At 39.1% G+C, this 22,839-nt stretch overlaps 1 protein-coding gene and 1 pseudogene across 1 annotated transcript in view; both read left to right on the top strand.

The window, feature by feature from the left end:
* Positions 1–22,839, top strand: part of CBL (Cbl proto-oncogene) — a 110,951-nt gene that overhangs the window by 70,201 nt on the left and 17,911 nt on the right. Inside the window, exons 3-9 of the mRNA XM_043992467.1 lie at positions 4,030–4,176; positions 12,698–12,854; positions 14,995–15,116; positions 15,450–15,587; positions 18,243–18,330; positions 18,743–18,874; positions 19,105–19,308. Coding sequence (XP_043848402.1) covers positions 4,030–4,176; positions 12,698–12,854; positions 14,995–15,116; positions 15,450–15,587; positions 18,243–18,330; positions 18,743–18,874; positions 19,105–19,308 — 988 coding nt within the window. The remainder of the gene's footprint in view (positions 1–4,029; positions 4,177–12,697; positions 12,855–14,994; positions 15,117–15,449; positions 15,588–18,242; positions 18,331–18,742; positions 18,875–19,104; positions 19,309–22,839) is intronic.
* LOC122746092 lies at positions 8,905–11,082 on the top strand (annotated as a pseudogene).

The raw sequence follows: 22,839 nt of genomic DNA, 5'->3' as shown, positions 1-22,839 counted from the left end.
TCCTTCCTTCCCATTCATATGCTGGTGAATGAAGCCACAAAACTACACTGCCCCCCTTCCTCCCCACCGCAAAAAAAATCTTTCTTGTCATCTCTCTCCGAGTAATTCACCATTCTACTTCCCAAAGTAGAATTTCTCTTCAAGTTTCCCTTGGGGCTCCCCCAACACTCCACTGAGATTCTACAAGAGTTTATCTTCTCTCATCTGTTATTGACATCTTCCTCCACTACCTCCTTTTACACTCTTATCTCAGATGCTAAGTGGTGGCTCCTCTACATGCACTCTCATTCCCACCTAACTTCTCCAGCAAGTTGCCCCCTATCATCCTATAATATATTCCTATTTATGGCTGAGTTTGGGAAAATTATCTATTTCCTCTTCTCTCATTCTTTTCCAAACCTCCTACGCTCTCCTCTTAGGCTCATCCTCTAACAGAAACTTTTCAAAGTTACTAGTGATCTCTTAATTGCCAAATCTAATGGCCTTTTCTCAATCCTGATTTTCCTTGACTACTATGAAATATTTGGGACTGTTGATTACCCCCTCCTGGATACTCTTTTCTATAAATTTTAGTGACATTACACTCTTCTGGTTCTCTTCTCTCTGACCACACTTGCAAAGACTTTTTTGTTGCTTCTTCATCCACGTTCCCTCACTAACTGGTTATTTCCCAAGGCTCTGTCCTGGGTCCCTGTTCTCTTGATTGTTTAACAGGGATTGTCACACTATATACAGCCCATGGGCCAAGGCTAGCCAGCCACCTGCAAAATGTAGAAACCATTCTTAGCTCCCTAGCAAAACAAAAGTAAGCAAGCAGTAATCAATCAATTGATAACACATTTATTAAGTGCCTAAGACAGCTCCTGCCCTTAAGGAACTCACAGTCTAATGGGAGAGACATGATGCAAAACAAATATATACAAACAATCTATATAGAGGAGAAATAGGAAATAAGAGAGAGAAGACACTAGAATTATGAGGGGTTGGGAAAGATTTCTTGTAAAAGATGGGATTTTAGGTGGGACTTAAAAGAAGCCAGGAGTTGAGGGAGGGCATCCTAGCCAGGCATGGGGAGAGCCCAGAAAAAAAGATCTGGAACTGAGAGATGGAGTGTCATGTTCATGAAAGAGCCAGTAGGTCAGTATCATTGGATCAAAGAGTACATGTTGGAGAGTAAGGTGTGGCAAAGAATTGGAAACTGAGGAGATGCTTATCAATTGGGGAATGGTTAAACAAGTTGTGGTATATGAATGCAATTGAATACTATTGTGCTATAAGAAATAATGAGCAGGGGGGGCAGCTAAGTGGCGCAGTGGATAAAACATCGACCCTGGATTCAGGAGGCCTTGAGTTTATATCTGACCTCAGACACTTGACACTTACTAGCTGTGTGACCCTGGGCAAGTCACTTAACCTTCACTGCCCTGCAAAAAAGAAAAAGAAAAAGGGAGCAGCTAGGTGGTGAGCAGGGGGGGCAGCTAGGTGGCGCAGTGGATAAAACACCGACCCTGGATTCAGGAGGCCTTGAGTTCAAATCCGGCCTCAGACACTTGACACTTACTAGCTGTGTGACCCTGGGCAAGTCACTTAATCCTCATTGTCCCACCAAAAAAAGAAAAAGAAGTAATGAGCAGGCAGATTTCAGAAAAACCTGGAAAGATTTACGTGGACTGATGCTGAGTGAAGTGAGCAAAACCAGGAGAACATTATACAGAGTAACAGCAACATTGTGTGATGATCAACTATGATAAACTTAGAACTTCTCAGTAATACAATGATCCAAGACAATTCTAAAAGACTCATGATGGAAAATGCTCTCCACATCCAGAAAAAGAACTATGGAGTCTGAGGGGGTGTGTTTTTTTGTTTTTTTTTTCTTGTGCTTTTCCCCTTTTGTTCTTTCACAACATGACTAATGTGGAAATATGCTTAACATGAATATACTGTATAACCTATATTAGATTGCTTGCTGTCTTGAGGAGGGTAGGAAGGGAGAAAAATTTGGAACTCAAAATTTTTAAAAAACGAATGTTGAAAACTATCTTTACATGTAATTGGAAAAAAGAAAATAATATTAAGAAAAAAGAGTAAGATGTAAGAAGACTGGAAAGGTAGGAAGGGGCTAGGTTATGAAGGGCTTTGAATGCCAAACAGAGCATTTTGTATTTGATCCTGGGGGTGATAGGGAACCACTGGAGTTTATTGGGGGGGGGGCGGTGACATGGTCAGACCTATGCTTTAGGAAAATCACTTTGGTGGGTGAATTGGAGGATATATTAGAGTGATGAGAGTATAAAAGCAGGCAATTGGCCTGTTGACCCCCTTTCTATACAATCTTACTTGATGAGCTCATTAGCTCCCATGGTAGATTTAACAAATGAGATAACATGTAAAGACACTTTCCAAACCATAAAACACCATGCAAAGTGCTAATCATTTTATATTATCATGATTTTCAGATCTGTTTATCTAACCCCGTCTCTCCCTTCAGCTATAGTCATGCTCCTCTTGTTTAGCTCTACTATCTCTTATATATCTTAAACTGGATATCCTGTAGGCATCTGGAGTTAACAAGTTCAAAATACAATTCATTATCTTTCTTCCTAAACCCTCCTGGGGGGGGGGGGCTTTTCTAAATCATCGGTCTGACTGTGGCACACATACCTCAGTCTCCAATAAGCTCCATTACTTCCAAAATCAAATATAAGGTCCCCTGTTTGGCATTTAAAGCTCTTCATAACTTGACCTCTTCCTTTTAAAGCTCTTTATACGTTATTCCCTTCTACATGCTCTATGATCCCAGAACACTGGGCTACTTGTGGGTCCTCCAATAGGACACTTCATCTCCTGAGTCTGTGCTCTTGCTTTGGTAGTCCCTCATTCCTGGAATGTTCTGCCCCCTTATCTCTACCTCTTTCTGCTTTCTTCAAGGTTCATTTTAAATTCCTATCTTCTGCAGGGGGCCTTTTCGAGATCTCACAGCTCCTAATGCCTTTCCCTTTCAGATTACTTTTACTGATTTTTGTTTACATCATGTATGTATCAAGTTATTTGTTGTCTTCCTTATTAGAATGTATGTACCTGAAAGCAGGAACTTTTTGCTTTCTTTTGTGTCATGTTGGGCACATCACGCATGCTTAAAAAATGATTGTTGACTGAAGAATGACTGTATGTGACTACAGATAAGTCACCTAAGCAAGTTGAACTGTGGTATATGATTGTGATGGAATATTATTGTGCTATAAGAAACAACAAGCAGGATGATTTCAGAAAGGCCTGGAAAGACATGTATGAACTGATGTACAGTGAAGTGAGCAGAACCAGGAGAACATTGGGCACAGTAACAGCAATATTGTTTGATGAAGAACTGTGAATGACTTAACTATTCTCAAGCAGTACAATGATCTAGGACAATCCCAAAGAACTAATGATGAAGCATATTATCCACCTGAAAGAAAGAACTGATATTGATGGAACACAGATTGAAGCATGCTATTTTTTACTTTCTTTTTTTATCCAAGTTTTCTTGTACAAAAATACTAATATGGTAATGTTTTACATAACTGCACATGTATAACCTATATCTGATTGCTTACTGCCTCAGGGAGGGAGGAGGGAAGGAGGGATAGAATTTGCAACTCAAAACTTTTTTTTTTAAGTTTATTATTTTTTATAAAAAGCTTGCTGAACCATGGTTTTCTCCATTTGTAAAATGGAGATAAAACCATCCTCACTACCTGTTTCACATGTTTTTTTGAGGAAAGTACCCGGTAAATTTTGGAGTGCTAGTGAGCTGTTTAATGAAAAGAAAACAAGTATTTTCTTCCATGTTCTTTCTATGTATGACAAAACAAGGGTGACAATGTAGAAGAATATTTTTAATGCTATTTGCCAGAGAAAATATCCAGATAGTATCTAGATATGTTTGGATACCTTTGTTACTTTGCCACTGTATGTTGTCAGCCATTTGCATTTCACTTAAATCTTTTCCTTTTGTTCCTTTAAGTATTCTGTTGTTGTCATTTATAGGCGAAATTTGACCAAACTATCCCTGATCTTCAGCCACATGCTAGCAGAACTAAAAGGTATCTTTCCAAGTGGACTCTTCCAAGGAGATACATTCCGGATAACCAAGGCAGATGCTGCAGAGTTTTGGAGAAAAGCTTTTGGAGAAAAGTAAGTCTCAGTATACTTACTTTGGACCATTTACTGTCTTTTGTTTTTTCATTCCCTTAATTTCCAGATATATCAGTATCTCTTCCTCTACCTAGCAAACCATCCTTTATATCAAAGACTTAAAAAGAGATAAAGATTCAGTTAATTAAATCAGTCAATTCTTTAATATAATTTTGGCAGTATATAACACATGCCATACCCATAACCTTCCACCTCTAGTCTAAAAAAGAAAGGGAGGTAAAGTATATATTTCTATATCTAAAGAAATACAAGTACTTCCTTTTGACTAGTTCCTGAAGTTCTTAGGGAACTAGTATCATGTGGAAGGAAAGAAGCTTTTCAAATAAAATAAGCCCCTTCTAGCTTTAAGTTCCTCTTTAAGGGTTTGTTTCATTTAAAAGTTGACCCAGGGGCAGCTAGGTGGCGCAGCAGATAGAACACCGGTCCTGGAGTCAGGAGTACCTGAGTTCGGATCCGGCCTCAGACACTTAACACTTACTAGCTGTGTGACCCTGGGCAGGTCACTTGACCCCAATTGCCTCACTAAAAAATTAAAAAAAAAAAAGTTGAGCCAGTTTTCTCTGAAGGAAGCCTTCTTTTTATTGGATCTTGAATTTGAAATGCAGATTAATTATTGCATTTAGAGATCCGAGAACTGCTTTTTTAGTTCCTAGAAGTTCCATAATGGATGGAATATTAGGCTTTGGGCCAGGGAAATAAAGACACGCTATTATTATCCCTATTTTGCAGTTGAGGAAGCAGAGTCAAACAGACCTTAAGTGACTTACCAGGGTCCCAGCACTAGGAAGTTTCTGAGACTGGATCCAGATTCAAGTCTTCCTGACCTAAGGTGCAGTGTTCGAGCTATCATACTTCCTAATTTCCCTGCATCACGTCATTTCTTTAATGTTCCCTTACTGACTATTTAATACTTTTATTTAGTTCTTCCCATACTTTCCCTCTCTTCCGCAAATGATCTTACATGAGAATATTGAGGCCATCTGTCATGAACTTTCTCTTTTTCTATCTTCCACATTTCAGAACATCTCTACATCATTCTCCATTCTTTTTTTGTTCTCAACTCTCCTATTCTTCAAAACAAAACAAAACAAAACAAAAAACACCCCTCCCTTTCAGAGCTGAATTCTTAGGGGAAAAAATGTCAATATTGGTAACTTCTGCTTTTCTCAGCTCTCTATAATCTTCCTTCCTAAGCAGTTGACTTAAAGTGCTTTTTCCACAGTTAACAACAACTTTTCCCCCCGATTTATTTGGTTTTAGTTTTAGTTTTTTTGTTTTGGGGCAGGGCAAGGAGGGTTAAGTGACTTGCCCAGGGTCACACAGCTGGTAAGTGTCAAGTGTCTGAGGCCGGATTTGAACTCAGGTCCTCCTGAATCCAGGGCCGGTGCTTTATCCACTGTGCCACCTAGCTGCGCCCCCCCATTTATTTAGAATTTTATTTTTTTCCCAAATTACATGTAAAAAGAATTTTTAACATCAGGGTTTTTTTTTTTAAAGTAAGGCAATTGGGGTTAAGTGACTTGCCCAGGGTTACACAGCTAGTAAGTGTTAAGTGTCTGAGGCTGGATTTGAACTCAGGTACTCCTGAATCCAGGGCTGGTGCTCTATCCACTGCGCCATCTAGCTGCCCCTTAACATCAGTTTTTAAAACTTTGTGTTCCATATTCTCTTCCCTTCTCCCTCCCCATCCCTCCTTAAGAATGCAAGTAATTAAATATAAGTTATACATGTGTAGTCATGCAGAACATTTCCACATTAGTCAGGTTGTGAAAGAAAACAAAAAAAAAAACCTTAAGAAAAAGGAACTAAAAAAATTATGCTTCAATCTGTATTCAGGCACCATCTGTTCTTTCTCTGGAGATGAATTACATTTTTCATAAGTTCTTCAGAGTTGTTTTGGAACATTGTATCGCTGAAAATAGCTCAGTCATTCATAGCTGATCATTTTAAAATATTGCTGTTACTTTGTATACAGTACATTTCACTTTGCTCGTGTAAATCTTTCCAGGTTTTTTTCTGATAGCATCCTGCTCATCGTTTCTTATAGCACAATAGTGTTCCATTATAATCTCCTCCCCCAATCTGCTGTCTTTTCTATCCACACCCCCCCCCCCCAATTCCCTTCCCTTCCTACTTCTCCTTCGGGGTAAGATACATTATTATACCCAGTTGAATGTATGTTATTCCCTCTTTGAGCCAATTCTGATAAGAGTAAGGCTCACTCACTCCCCCGCACCTCCTCCATCTTCCCCTCCACTGTATAATCTTTTTCTTGTTTCTTTTATTTGAGATACTTTACCCCATTTTACCTCTCCCTTTCCCTTTCTCCCAGTGCATTCCTCTCAACCCTTAATTTTATTTTTTCAAAGATATCATGGGGCAGCTAGGTGTCTCAGTGGATAGAGCACTGGCCCTGGAGTCAGGAGGACCTGAGTTCAAATCCAGCCTCAGACACTCAACGCTTACTAGCTGTGTGACCCTGGGAAAGTCACTTAACCCCAATTGCCTCACCAAAATAAAAAATAAAAGTATGTCATTCCTTCATATTCAACTCACACCTGTGCCCTCTGTCTAAATATACTCCATCCAGCTGTTCTAATAATGAGAATGTTCTTATGAGTTACAAGTATTATCTTCCCATGTAGGAATGTAAACTTTTTAATATCCCTTATGATTTCTTTTTCCTTTTTACCTTTTTATGCTTCTCTAGGGTCTTGTATTTGAAAGTCAAATGTAATCTTTCCTTATGTACTTATTTTTGGTTTTGCCATCCTGTGGTTCCAGGTCGCTCTCCCATTCTTTTTTTTTTTTTAATTTTAGTGAGGCAATTGGGGTTAAGTGACTTGCCCAGGGTCACACAGCTAGTAAGTGTTAAGTGTCTGAGGCCGGATTTGAACTCAGGTACTCCTGACTCCAGGGCCGGTGCTCTATCCACTGCGCCACCTAGCTGCCCCGCGCTCTCCCATTCTTAAAACCTCAAATAAATAAATGAATAAATACATTTTTAAAAAACACAGCTTTTTTTTTAATCAAGAAAAATGCATTCCTATATTGCCCATGTGCAAAAACATGTGAATCATTCTGCATATTAGTCTATCATTTCTATATCATGAGGAATCATCACTAATCATTATCTTGTTCAGAGTTCCATCCTTAAGCCTTCAGTGAACTGTGGCATTCCTGAAAGGTATTGTTCTCTTCCCTTTAACAGCCAAACTACAAAAAAAAATTAAAAAAAATTATATTCATTGCATCCATTTCTTCACTTCCTTTTCATTTCTCAGCCATCTGATTATACCATTCTATTTAAATAAACTGCTCTCTTCAAGCTTACCAATGACCTCTTTTTATTTATTTATTTGTTTGCTAATCTATCTATCTTATCTATCTGTCTGTCTGTCTGTCTATTTATTGATTTATTTATTTTAGTGAGGCAATTGGGGTTAAATGACTTTCCCAGGGTCACACAGCTAGTAAGCGTTAAGTGTCTGAGTCCAGATTTGAACTCAGGTACTCCTGACTCCAGGGCCAGTGCTCTATCCACTGTGCCATCTAGCTGCCCCTTACCAATGACCTCTTAATTGCTAAGTCCAGTGGCTTTTCCCTAGTCCTTCAAACTTCTTGAACTCTTCAGCTTTTGATACTGTTGACCACTTTTTCTTTGAAGGTGAGGGGGAATAAGCATTTATAAAGCATCTTCTACATGGCAGGCACTGTACTGAACACTTTACAAATATTTTTTCCTTTGATCCCCACAACAACTGTGGGAGGTAGGTCCTGTTATTTTCCCCTTTTTACAGTTGAGGAAACTGAAGCAAACAGGTTAAGTGACTTGCCCAGGGCCACACAGCTAGTATGTATCTGAAGCTTCGATTTGAACTCAGTTCTTCCTGATTCTAGGTCCAACACTCTTATCTATTGTGTGCCTAGCTGCCTTTTCTTGACTTTCATAACACTGCTTTCACCTGGTTTTCTTCCTAATATATGTTCACTCTTGCTTATCTTTACTGGATCATTTCCCATCTTTCACCTTCTGTGGATGCCTTTCAGAGGTCTGTCCTTGATTCTCTTTTCTTATAAAATCATAGCTGGAAGTGCCCTTAGAGTGCATCTATTCCATCTCACTTATTTTATTGATGAGGAACTGAGGTGCAGAAAGGTTAAGTGATACACAAGGTCATTCAAGAAGCAAAAATCAGGAGTAGTTCCATCAGAGCAGACATCTTGTGGCTGTGTCATGCATGTGAGCCCTGTAGGGCTGGGGAAGCACCAGGTGCTGTTTGGGGAGGAGGCCAAGGCAGGGAGGAGGCTGAAGCCCTGGCCCCTCTGTATGCGTAAGTGTGGGTGACTAAGGGAAAGGGAGGCCAGAGGACTTGGGCTGGCCTAGTACCTGTGTTGGGTGGAGGCGGTGTAAGAAGAGAGATCCCCTCCCCCCAACCCTTCCTTGCTGCCCGGGATAATCAGAGTTTTTGGCCTGATCCTTCTGCCCATCAAGAGAGTGAGGAGTCAGGCAGAAAGAAGCATACACCATGGCATTGAAACAGATTAATAAGGAACTTAGGGGCAGCTAGGTGGTACAGTGGATAGAGCACTGGCCCTGGATTCAGGAGGACCTGAGTTCAAATCCAGCCTCAGATGCTTAACACTTACTAGCTGTGTGACCCTGGGCAAGTCACTTAACCCCAATTGCCTCACCAAAAAAAAAAAAAAAATAAGGAACTTAGTGATTTGGCCCATGACCATCCAGCAGTGTTCTGCAGGTCCTGTTGGGGATGATATGTTTCATTGGCAAGTCACAATTATGGGACCTAATGACAGCCCATATCAAGGCGGTGTATTCTTTTTGACAATTCATTTCCCTACAAGACTACCCCTTCAAACCACCTAAGGTTGCATTTACATCAAGAATTTAGCATCCAAACGTTAACAGTAATGGCAGCATTTGTCTCGATATTCTAAGATCACAGTGGTCTCCTGCTTTAACTATTTCTAAAATTCTTTTATCCATTTGTTCACTGCTATGTGATCCAAACCCAGATGAGCCCTTAGTGCCAGAGATTGCACGGATCTATAAAACAGACAGAGACAAGTACAACAGAATATCTCGAGAAAGGACTCAGAAGTATGCCATGCGATACTACCTTCAAGTCAGAATAACCTGCATTGTAGCTGGAATAAACTTTAAATTACTGTTCCTTTTTTGATTTTCTTATCCGGCTGCTCCCCTAGCAGACCTCATCTTTTTTAATTTTATTTTTTGTTTGCCTCCCTCCATTCATGCACATGCTCCTCTGAGAAGACTTAAGTTCTTCCAGCTTTGGACAATAACCGCTTTTAGAAACTCTAAAGTAGTTACAAGAGAACAATTGCCCAAGATTCAGAATTTTTTAAAAAATGGAGCATGTGTATTATGTGGCCAGTGTCTTCACTATAACTTGGTTATGAGACTAAAACCATTCCTTACTGCTCTGACAGATGCCGAGGATACCATCTGAGGGGGAGGGAGATGGATGTGCAATTATCATATCAAAGGAAGTAACATTACTGTAGCAGCATCCATCTTGTTTAAGCCTTCCATTGTTAGAGACTTGAGGTTTCATGATATACTTTATGCTCATAACTGATGTGGTTGGAGAATTGGTACTGAATTTATAGCATCAGCAGAGCAGAAAATGTGATGTATTTTATGCATGTCAATAAAGGAATGACCTGTTCTTGTTTTACAGAGGATGGAAATTGGAAGTCAGACACCCCTTGTATTCCAAAATAGGGTCTTGAACTTTTTGTAATTTTCATTTAAATTTTGTTAAGAGGCTTGGAGCTATTAGTTAATCTATCTTCCAATACACTGTTTAATATAACACTGAATAAATGATGCAAAGTTGTCAATGGATGAGTGATCAACTAATAGTTCTGCTAGTAATTGATTTATTTTTCTTCAATAAAATTGCATAAACCAAAAAAACAAAAAAAAAGCAAAAGTCAGATCAGGAATTTGATCCCAGATTCTATGACACAAAATCCAGCCTTTTTTCACTGTGCCACGCTGCCTCTCCTTTCTCTTCCTCTACACCCCTGTGATTCCAGTGATTGCTATAGGTTCAAACATAATCCTTACATAGATAACTTTCTCTTCACTTTCTCTTCCCCAATCTATATAATCAGCTCTTATCTCTCTCCCTCAAAGTCCAATCCTACTTCAACAACTGCCTGTAGGACTAACCTATGTATTTCATTAGCATTTCATATTCAGAATGGAACTTCTTATCTTTATTTCCCTAACTCCTACTGCTCCCCTCCTTCAAACTTCTCTATTTCTGTCAAGGGGAGTTATTTATAACCTTGAAGTCATCCTTGACTTTTCCCTTTCCCTCACTCTCTATAGCTGATCAGTTGCCCTGCCCTGTTGATTAGATTTCCCCAGGATTTCTTGTACCCTCCTCCTTTTAACTCATATGACTATCACTCTTCTTTCACACCTTTATGACTATAATAGCCTTTTAAGCTGCCTCCCTGATTTCAGCCCATGCCCTCTCCAATCCCTTATCCACACAACTGCCCTAGGAATCTTCTAAAGTATAGCGCTGACTTTGTCACTCCATCTGCATAAACATTATCAGTGGTTATCTATTGCCTTTTGAAAAAAGTACAAAATCCTCAGCCTAGCCTTTAAAGTCCTTCACAGTCTGGTTCCAACATACCTTCATGGACTTATTTTTCATTATATCCCCTTTCATTTACTCTCTATTCCAGAGAAATGGTGGTGAAATTCCATCTCTTCCTTGTGTTCCCTCTCCTATTTGTGTCTTAAGCATTCTCAACCTTCAGGACTCAGTGTGCTTGCCATATCCTTTACAGAGCGTTTCTGATGATCCTAGGTGTTAATGTCCTCTCTTTCCTTAAATTACCTTGTATTTACTTATATGTGTACATACTGTCTCCCTGCCCCCCCCCCCCCAAGAGAGTATAAGTTCCTTGAGGGCAGGGACTGTTTTTCATTTTTGTCTTTTTGTCCCCAGTATCCTAGCAGTGACTTACACTTAGTAGTCACATTGTAGATATTTGAATTGAATTGGTTGCTTTTACCTATGGGTTAATTATCCTTGTAGGAAAAACTTTCTTCTTTATCTCTCTCAGAACTTGCAATTTTATTGTTTCTTTTTGCTTTATTCTATGCAGGTGGTAGCATATACACTCAAAAATATAAATTAACAGTAGTTACTAAGGATCTATGGAAGAGACAAACCACAAATAGCTTGCGACAGTAAAAAGAGCATTAATGTTGTCTTCTTACCCATACACTTTTTTTTTCTTTCTTTTTTCCCCCCTGGGCAGTGGGGGTTAAATGACTTGCCCAGGGTCACACAGCTTGTAAGTGTCAAGGGTCTGAGGTCGAATTTGAACTCAGGTCCTCCTGAATCCAGGGCCGGTGTTTTATCCACTGAGCCACCTAGCTGCCCCACCCATACACTTTTGTAATAAAAGAAGCATATCTGAGTGACAGCACCAAGTCATGAATTAGTTTGTAGTATTAAATTTGACGTTCTGAAAAGGAATAGTAGAAAAGGATTCCTTTCCTGTTAGCCAATGGAAAGTTGGAAAATTGAATTTTCGGGACAGGTACACCCCCAAAATATTTATAGCAGTGTTTTTTTGTAGTGGTGAAAATGCCCATTGATTGAGGCATGTTTAAACAAAATGTGGTACATGTTTGTAATGGAACCGTGACTATGTTGTAAGAAACAATGAACATGAAGAATATAGATGCATGGAAAGACATGAACTCATTCAAAGAGAAGTACATAGAACCAGGATTACATGTGGTATAAATGTAAAGAATAACAAACAAAACGACACAAAAAACCATGAATCATGTGCAAATATAATGACCAAGGTTTGCCCCAAAGAAGGGATGAAAAAATGAAGCCGCCCCCCGCCCCTCTTTATAGGGGTAGGAAACTATGAGTATGTGGCAGATTTTATGTATGGTCAGACTCAGTTGGTGCATTGGTTAATTTTGCTAAATTTTTCTTTCCCCTTCTTTTTAATTCTTTGTTACAAGGTGTAGCTCTCTGGGCTGAAGGGAAAAGCAACATTCAAAATTCAATTGATTTTAAAAAGAGATAGAAATTTTTTTTCTTTAATGAAAACTGAGCCTTTAGTCAAATGTTCCCATTCCAAAATAAAACTCAGCTTCACTTAGGGACAGTTGAAATTGCTTTTGAAAAGTGTGATGTAGGTATTTCTACTTTTCCCTTTATTCTTTTTTTTTTGTTTTTTGGGGGGTTTTTTGTGAGGTAATTGGGGTTAAGTGACTTGCCCAGGGTCACACAGCTAGTAAGTGTTAAGTGTCTGAGGCCAGATTTGAACTCAGGTACTCCTGACTCCAGGGCCAGTGCTCTATCCACTGTGCCACCTAGCTGCCCCTTTTCCCTTTATTCTTGATTACATTTATGCCTAGAATTATTGACTGGGTTTTTGTTTTTGTTGTTTTAATCAGGACTATAGTTCCCTGGAAGAGCTTTCGACAGGCACTTCATGAAGTACATCCCATCAGCTCTGGACTAGAGGCCATGGCCCTGAAATCCACTATTGATCTGACCTGCAATGATTATATTTCAGTTTTTGAATTTGATATCTTCACACGACTCTTTCAGGTGGGTCAAACCCTGCACATTTGTATTCTTAACTATGGACTATTAATCATGATGTGTCTTAACATTGTTTTCTACAGTGTTTGCTTTGGCATGGAGATGCCAATTTTCATATAGATTTCTTGAAATTCAACTTCACATCTAGGACCTACCCTTTTATCCCTTTTTGTGTTAACTAATTTCTCTCTCCTATTGACCAGAACTGACCTCAGATTTCTTGACCTTTTTTTTAAAGCAAAGCTAAATTCTTATATAAATATACACCTTTCTTTATTACCCACTCCTAGTTCATTCTTATTACATATTACTTCTCTTCACACCTATACTATAGTGAGCAAACTACCCTTCTTGCTGTTTTTCACACATGACATCCCGTGTTCTTTGTGTACGTACTTGTTATCCGTTGTGTGTATGTGCTTTATTTTCCCTTCTTCATACAATCAAGTTTTCTTCAAAGCTAAACCAAATGCTACTTGCTCTGTGTGTCCTTTCCTGATCCTAGCTAGTACTTTCCCTCTGACAATTCCTTATATTTATTTTATATGTACTTATGTATGTACATGTTGCTTCCCCTGGTAGAAAGAAAGCTCGTTAAAGGCAAGGACTATTTCATGTTTGTCTTTCTCTCCCCAGTACCTCACATAATGCCTAGAACCTAGTAGGTGCTTATAACGGCTTATTGATTGATTGAGATGCGTAGTATCATCCTAGATCTCTTTTGCCTTTTGTAGCTAAATTCCTTGAAAAGACTCTACAGCAGGTGCCTCCACATTCTCTCTTCTCTCTCCTTAAAATCTAGCTTGTGAGTTTATCATTCTACCAAACTGGAAACTTCTCCAGAATTACTAATGATCTCTTAGTTGCTAAATTGAATGCTGTTGATCAGTCTCTCCTCCTTAATATTCTCTTCTTTCTAGGTTTTCAATATACTACTTTCTCCTGCTTCTTCTAACTATGTGACTGTTACAGATCTATCTTCTTTTCTGGAGCTCCTTCCAGGTCACACCCTTTAACCATAGGTGGCCCTTAAGGGTCTGTCCTAGGTCCTCTTCTCTTCTTCCTGTATACTACTTCACTTGGAGATCTCATTAGCTCCCAGGGATTTAATTAACAAAAACTACCTATCCTGCCCCAGCCTCTCTGCTGACCTCCAAACTGACCTCTCCAGCTGCCTTTCAGACATCTTGCACTGGATGTCCAGCAGACATTTTAAACTAAACATGGCCAAAACAGAATTCGTTCTCTTTCCCCTTAATCCCTTCCTTCCACCTATCCCCTTCCATATTATTATAGAGGATAATATCAGTAGGCTCAAAACCTAGAAGTCTTCCTGGACTCCTCACTATCTGTCACCCCCATATCCTAGCTGGTGCCAAGGACTGTTGATTTTACCTTTGCAACATCTCTCTGATACAACCGCCACCCTCCCGACACTCCCACCCAATAGTGAGACCCTCATCACATCATGCCTTGATTATTACAGTAGCCTGTTAGTGAGTCTGCCTACCATAAGTCTCTCCCCACTCCAATCCAAACTCCAACCAGCCACTAAAGTGATTTTGATAAGGCACAGTTCTGCTCACATCAGCCCTCTATACGATAAACTCCAGTGACTCCCTGTTACCTCCTGGGTCAAATACAAAATTCTCTACTTGGCATTCAAAGCCCTTTATAACCTAGCTCCATCCTACCTTTCCAGTCTTTTTACACCTTACCCCTTGATATATATTCTTTGCAGTGACACTGGCCTCCTGAACAGCACGAATACCAGAAACAGCATACTTGATTTGACTCCTGGCATTTTCACTGGGTTTTCCTAATACCTAGAACACTCCCTCCTCTACTCCAATTACCGAGGTCCCTGACTTCCTTTAAGTCCCAACAAAAATCCTATCTTCTACAGGAAGCTTTTCTCAACTTCTCTTAATTCCAGTTGTTTCCTTATTAAGCTTGTATGTAGTTTGCTTTGTATAGATTTGTTTGCATGTTATCTCCCAGAGTAGAGTGTAAGCCTCTTAAGGGCAGTAACTATCTTTTGCCTTTTTTTATATCTACAGCACTCAGCAGTACCTGGCATATAGTAGGCGATTAATAATTGTTTATTGTTTATCGATAGTCTGTGATCACTCTCTTGTTTCTTTAGCCTTGGTCGTCTTTGCTCAGGAATTGGAATAGCCTTGCTGTGACTCATCCGGGTTACATGGCTTTTCTGACATATGATGAAGTGAAAGCCCGGCTCCAGAAATTCATTCACAAGCCTGGCAGGTTAGCACCCTATTGGAATTTGTCTTTTTTATTATCTTATGGCTTCTGTTAGAATATTGGAAGCAGAATCTTGACTTTGGTATCCAGTTGCCAAGATTTCGTCATTAGATTGAGGTTTAATTAAAGAAACAAATGGAAACATTGCTATAGTGATCTGAGAATTGTTTTATATTATGAATATTAAGTTAATAGCCCTTTGGTTTTTTATCTGGAGACATGAAAGAAGTTACCCATGATGCTTTGTAAAGCTTTTTTTGGGGGGGGGGAATCTCTTTCTTCTCTGCCATCCTCACTTCAGCATATATTAAACCCATTCTCTGTCTTTGTTCTCAGCTACATTTTCCGACTGAGCTGTACGAGGCTGGGCCAGTGGGCCATTGGCTATGTCACTGCTGATGGGAATATCCTCCAGACAATCCCTCACAACAAACCTCTCTTCCAAGCACTGATCGATGGCTTCAGGGAAGGCTTGTGAGTAGCTGTTTATCGTTCAATGGTGTCTAAGAACGTGAGGGGCTAAAGCACCATCCCAGCACTTTATTTCATGTTCTTTCTATAGGTTCACCTGGGGTGTGTATTTATAGTTTATTGTCTTGGCCTTCCCATTATGTCGAACTTGGTTTCTTTGGGATATTGAGCTTTCTTGTATTTCATTATTTGGTTTTCTGCTTTTCTATGAGCAGGGGATTATCTGTTATTTTTTATCTGATAAACCTTGAAAAAACAGAATAAGTTTATTTGACCTTTCCACAATATAGCCGTATTATAGAAGGACATCTGAGTGCTTGAATATACCCGAGAATCTCAATTTAACAATGTTAAAAAACCTTGTCTATTTGCATTCTGACTTCTTTCTGATCCAACATTTGACTCAAAACTCTTGCTGATTTGCATATCTGTTGGCATACCTAGAGCGTAACAAGGAATGACTGAGTATCTGCATGCCACATTCCTTTTAAAAGGATGAGGAAAGTCAGTTTTCCCCTTTGTCTCCGCACGACCCACAGAAACATATGAGCAAAGACCTTGTAGCAATAAATGCTTGAACTTTCTTGGTAGATGATCTCAGTGTCTTAGTGTGTTTTCTCCATCTCTAAAACAGATTTTTGTTAATGTGGTAGTAATTAGATACCCAAGGACATTTAAGTCCTTTGGTTAAAAAGAAACTCCCAGCAAGAACTGATATCCTGTTTTTCTATTGTATGGGAAAATGCCAGCCCCTCTCTCTCCATGTTATAATGTTCTGTCAACTGTGCATCCTGAAAACAAACATCACTGTAATATAACATCATCTTCTTAGAATTCTTTTTAGTCATTTTACTCTCTGTAGAAATTCTTGTGAATTTTGTCTTTGCCTCTCTTCTATTTTTTTGTATCATCAGTCATTAGTAATATAGTTTGAAGTCACATTTGTTAAGTGTTTACATGTGCAAAATATTGTGCATTGTTGCTGAAAATACAAAGATTAAGAAAAAATATAACCTCTACCCCTTGAGGAACTTATAATTTAATAGGGGAGGGGGCAGCTAGGTGGCGCAGTAGATAAAGCACAAGCCCTGGATTCAGGAGGACCTGAGTTCAAATACGGCCTCAGACACTTGACACTGCTAGTTGTGTGACCCTGGGCAAGTCACTTAACCCTCATTGCCCCACCAACTCCCCAAAATAATTAATAGGGGAGGTAAGACACATACATAGATAACTAGAATAAAAACAGAATAAGATTACTTATGTTTGGAGGGGTCAAGCATGAGAAATTCAAGGAAAGGACAGATTATGTTTGCCTAGATAGATCATGGAAGGCTTCAAGGAAGAAAGTGCTATCTCTGCTGGGCCTTGAAGGAATAAAAAAGATTTTTCAATAGGTGAAGGTTTGAGGGAACCTGTTCTAAAAAATCTGAAGTGTTGATGTGCCTGTCTTATTATTAATTTATTTCATAACAGTGACACAGAAGACTAGTCATTTAATGGTCAAAGGATATGAACAGGCAGTTTTCAGACAAAGAAATCAAAGCTATCTATAATCATATGAAAAAACGCTCTAGATCACTATTGATCAGAGAAATGCAAATTAAAAACAACTCTGAGGTATCACCTCACAGCTATCAGAGTGGCAAATATAACAAAAACGGAAAATGTTGGAAGTTGGAGGGGACGTGGGAAAGCTGGAATGCTAATCCGCTGTTAGTAAAGTTGTGGAAAGATCCAATCGTGGGGCAGCTAGGTGGCTCAGTGGATAGAGCACCAGCCCTGGAGTCGAGAGGACCTGAGTTCAAATGTGGCCTCAGCCACTTGACATTTACTAGCTATGTGACCCTGGGCAAGTTATTTAACCCCAATTGCCTCACCCCCCCCCCCCCAAAAGAAAAAAGATCCAGTCATTCTGGAGAGCAATTTGGAACTATGCCCAAAGGGCATACCCTTTAATCCAGCAATACCACTGCTAGGTTTATATCCCAAAGACATCCCCAGAAAGAGAAAAAGACCTATTTGTATAAAAATATTTATTTATAGCAGCTTTTTTTGTAGTGGCTGAGAATTGGAAATCAAAGGAATACCCATCAGTTGGGGAATGGCTAAACAAGCTGTGGTATATGATGATGATGGAATAGTATTGTGCTATAAGAAACGACAAGTAGGATAACTTTAGAAAGGCCTGTAAAGACTTGTATGAACTGATGCATAGTGAAGTGAGCAGAACCAAGAGAACATTGCGCAGAGGCAGCAATATTGTTTGATGAAGAACTGTGAATGACTTTACTAATCTCAACAATACAATGGTCCAAGGCAATCCCAAAGGACTATTGATGAAACAGACTATCCACCTCCAAAGAAAGAACTGATATTAATGGAACAGACTGAAGCAGGCTATCTTTCACTTTCTTTTCATTTTTTTTCTTCAAGTTTTCTTAAACAAAATGACTAATATGGTAATGTGTTACATAACTGTACATGTTTAACCTATATCTAATTGCTTACTGCCTCAGGAAGATTGGGGGTGAGGAAAGGGATAAAAATTGGAACCCAAAACTACAAATAAAGATGTTTATTACTTTAAAAAAAAAGACATCATTTAATCACAGAGAATAAAAAAGAACAATAAGACCTGTCTTATTTATTTTCTAGCTATTTGTTTCCTGATGGACGAAATCAAAATCCCGACCTGACTGGCTTATGTGAGCCTACTCCTCAAGACCACATTAAAGTTACCCAGGTTAATTGCATACTTATTTCCTTGTAATAATTGCCCTATTCTCAAAAATTAAGCCACTGAATTCATTAGTTCAGTCTTATGAGAAGGAACTGTGTGAAGTCTCAAGGTGTAGTGTCCATCTTGGAATTATTTGGAATATCATCCAAGAGCTGCTTTTTGTTTTGATAGCTTTTGTTAAACTAGTCAGATTGTGTGTTCTTTCAAACCAGTCTTGTCATTATATTTATAATCCAGTAGCACTAGGAATAGCTGCTGCTAGTTTTAAAGGAAGAAACTCTGAGCATTTCTTTTAAACCGATTTTTTTTTTAAACCTCTAGGAAGACCTATAAAACAAGTAATGTTTTTGAGTTGATCTGTATTTTAGGATATATGGTTCTAGCAGATTAAGTGATCTTTGTTTTTTCTTATAAGGAACAATATGAATTATACTGTGAGATGGGCTCCACCTTCCAGCTATGTAAAATATGTGCTGAAAATGACAAAGATGTGAAGATTGAACCTTGTGGCCACCTCATGTGCACATCCTGTCTCACAGCTTGGCAGGTATGGATCCAAATCCTACATTTTCAAGTCAAGATAGTCCCACTACAAAATTGTTCCTTTTGATTTTCAGCCCTTTTTCAGATAATGAAATCATGACCTGTGATTGATAAGTTTAGATTTTAACTTATCTGTCTAGTTTTCATCACTATATAATCTACACTATCCTCAAGTGTAAGCTATTCTAAATACTTTCAGATGTCTGAGGCTGGCACTAATCTCTTTCTTTACAGGAATCAGAAGGTCAAGGTTGTCCTTTCTGTCGGTGTGAAATTAAAGGTACAGAGCCTATCGTGGTGGATCCCTTTGACCCCAGAGGAGGGGGCGGCCTACTTAGGCAAGGAGCAGAGGGAGCTCCTTCACCAAATTATGATGATGATGATGATGAAAGAGCTGATGACTCCCTTTTCATGATGAAGGAACTGGCCTGCGCCAAGGTAATACTGCAACTTGGAGATTTAACTGAGTTATTCCCTCCCTACCTCTGTAGATTAGAGGCCAGTGGAAGACCACAAGGTCTGAGGTACAAGAATGACAATCTCCAGTGGGAAGGAAACCTGTTGTCCTACCAATAGCACTTGGGCAAAGCCTTGACTGCCTCACCTAAATTAGGGTTTTAAAAAACATTTTCAATAATTAGTATGCCAAACAAGGCATCATAAAAATTATAAATAGTGGATAACAGTAATGCAGTATACCAAAATTCATGGGATATAATTGAAGAAGTCCCCTAAAATTTTTGTATCTCTAAAAAAATTAAGAGGCAGCTAGGTGGCGCAGTGGATAGAGCACTGGCCCTGGATTCAGAAGGACTTGAGTTCAAATTTGACCTCAGACACTTGACACTTACTAGCTATATGACCCTGGGCAAATCACTTAACCCTCATTGCCCCACAAAAAAAAAAAGGAAGAAGAAAGAAAGAACCAGAAAAAAATTAAAATAAGAAAATAAATGATGATCAAATTGATGGTGCAATTTTAAAAACAAAAAAGTTGACGGGTCAGGAGAGAGGTAGATAAAGCTGAAAATACACTGTGCAACTGAAAAATACAATTCACACAGGAAAAAATCAAGATGAAAAATTCCTATTGCTAACTTAGGGCATGCACTTGGCTGAAGGCTAGCTTTCTGAGTTAATTGATTACTGCATACAGGTATCTTATTCACTGCAGATGAGCTGGGCCCAAAATTTAAGGAGGAAAAGAATGGGCTTAAACCTTTGGGAAAATTATGCAGCACTTCCCATGACCCCAAGATAATCCCTATTGTAAAATCCTGTTTTTAAAATACCTATGTTCTCCTGGTGTTACTGTATTGCTATAAAGGAATCAAAATTGCAATTTCCCAAACAATATTAGAAAGACGTGGACTACAGCATGTTACCCTTACCTCTGCTTGTGCACTCATCACCATCTAATTCAACTTTATTCTTCTCTAGTTGCTTCCCTCCTGTGATTCTTCCTTTCCATTGTACTCTTAGGAAGCCCTGCTCTATTGTTAACTTCTGTTCATCCTAGTTTTCTTTTCACATTCTTTCCAGCTTCTTGTAGTCACAGAAACTTTGTTGTTTGTGATCTTTTTGGGGGCTGACTTTTCTCATGTCCCCTAATACTTGGGGCCAGGATGGTGATCTTAGCATATTCCCTGCTCAGTCATTGATTCCATCAGTCAGTATCACCCAATTTAGATCCTCATTTCTGTGGTACTACCCTCCAGGTCACTTTAGCCCATTTTAAAGAATTCAGTACTGGACTTGTAGTTTTCCTTCCCTGCATTAGCCCTTTCCTTCATACTTGGGAACTTCCATATACATTTGGATGTCTCCTTGAACATGGTGGGCTCCCAGTTCATCAACTAAATTAACTCCCATGACCTATATCTTCACTTCACTTCATCCCCTTAGGGATGATCACACTCTTAATCACACCATCATTCGCAATTGTGTCAACTTTGTGATTTTGAACTTTGAAATTCTCCTCTGTGATCCTATGTTTTTATTATTCTATCTTTCCTTCTGCCTTATTCCTCTGAACCCTCGTCTTTATCTTTACCATGAGCTTTGGGCTCTGACTTTCCATTCCTGTCCTTTTGGTTCCTTACCCCAACCATGCCTTCACTTTCTTACTGTAACAGTATTAAGCCTATCATCTACCAAATCAATTAAAATTTTTTCTTCATACTTGGCATCTTTGTCCGCTTGTGTTTTTGAAGATCCTCAACCCTGGATCACCCTAACAAAGCTGTTAAATAGTCATGGGGGAAGTCATACCATTCAAATATACACATTCACTTGTATCTCTGATCTCATCAGCTTGGAATTTCTCTCTACCAGTGCAGATTTCAACCTACCAGTGCCTACATATCCTGTATGACTCTTTTTTTGTTGTTGTTTTGTGGTGTGTTTTTTTGGTGAGGCAATTGGAGTTAAGTGACTTGCCCAGGGTCACACAGCCAGTAAGTGTCAAGTGTCTGAGGCCAAATTTGAACTCAGGTCCTCCTGAATCCAGGGCCAGTGCTCTATCCACTGCACCACCTACCTGCCCCTATCCTGTATGACTCTTAAGCATATCCTCCCACAATTCACCCAGATTGTCTACTCTCTGGAGGCCTTCCTTTCTTTCTCCTTATATTGTAAGAGCACCAGTGGACCACTCTGGCTATCTACCTTTCTTTCCTCACTTTTGTGATCAGCCCCACTTCTCTCACTATCACACAATTCCCTGATGACATTTTTTACTACTGTTCATCACAGTTATTCACTGGTTATATTTTGCAGCCTGTTCATACTTTTCATATGCCTTTCCATTGCCTTTGAGTGAGATTCATTTTTAATTCTTTGGAGATTGTTGTATTCATGTGTAGTTCACATATAGGAGCAATAATAGAACTTTGGTGTTAAAAAAATTTCCCTTTGTTCTCATGGGAAGCTGAAGTCCTTGTAGGAGTTTGCTCACTTTCCTTCTCTTGTTCATCTCTGTGACCAAATTGCTTCCCATCTGTACTTTATGTCCCAGATATACATATACACACCGATGGACAAATTCTGCAGATTATCCATTAAAATACTTTGGGGGGGGGGCAGGGCAATGAAGTTTAAGTGACTTGCCCAGGGTCACACAGCTAGTAAGTGTCATGTGTCTGAGGTTGGATTTCAACTCAGGTCCTCCTGAATTCAGGGCCAGTTCTCTATCCACTGCGCCACCTAGCTTCCCCCTAAAATGCTTATTTTAATATGGAAAATAGACATTCTTCTTTTCCTTGGTAGGAAATTGGAAGTGATTGGTGGCTTTTAAATTTAGTCTGGTTTGGATTAGAGATCGACTAGAGATACGGAACTTAGTTATTAGGTTGTTGTAATAACCTAAGTCTCAATTGATGATCTGCACTAGGGAATGATGATAGTAGGTATGGATAGGAAAGAATTGATAAGAGATTTCAAGGGAAATTTTGACATAACTGTGACTAAATGAGAGAATGAAATAAGTCAGTCTAACCTATTATACAATCTAGATCAATCTTATTTTGCTTTATGGTTTCCTCTATTGCCTTGTCAGCAGAAACTGAACCCATTCTCAAAACAAAAAAGTAAGCACAAGCTGCTCCAGAAGATGAGATCTGTCATCTTCTCTCTTTCCCCCTTCTGCTCAGCAATAATAACTGGCCTAAGTGCAGGGCATGCTGTTTATGTTAAGGAAATATGGGCTGTCATCTTATTATGAGTGCATTCAATATACATTTGACTATCTTCTGTTAGTTTTGTTTTCTCTTGTGAACACAGAGAGGCATTTTGCATGGATTGTTGTGCCAAGTGCTTATCTGATCATTGTGATATTTTGTGGAGAAAGATGGAAAAAGCTTTATATTTGTTTCAAATAATTTGGGGCCTGTTTTTTACTTTAATGGAAAGATAAGTTTTAATTACTTCTATTTATTGGATTGAAGTAGCATGTTTCTTTAAAAATTTGAA

Source organism: Dromiciops gliroides, chromosome 3, assembly GCF_019393635.1.
Source record: "Dromiciops gliroides isolate mDroGli1 chromosome 3, mDroGli1.pri, whole genome shotgun sequence".
NCBI lineage: Eukaryota > Metazoa > Chordata > Mammalia > Microbiotheria > Microbiotheriidae > Dromiciops > Dromiciops gliroides.
This window is presented reverse-complemented; position numbering and strand designations above follow the sequence as displayed.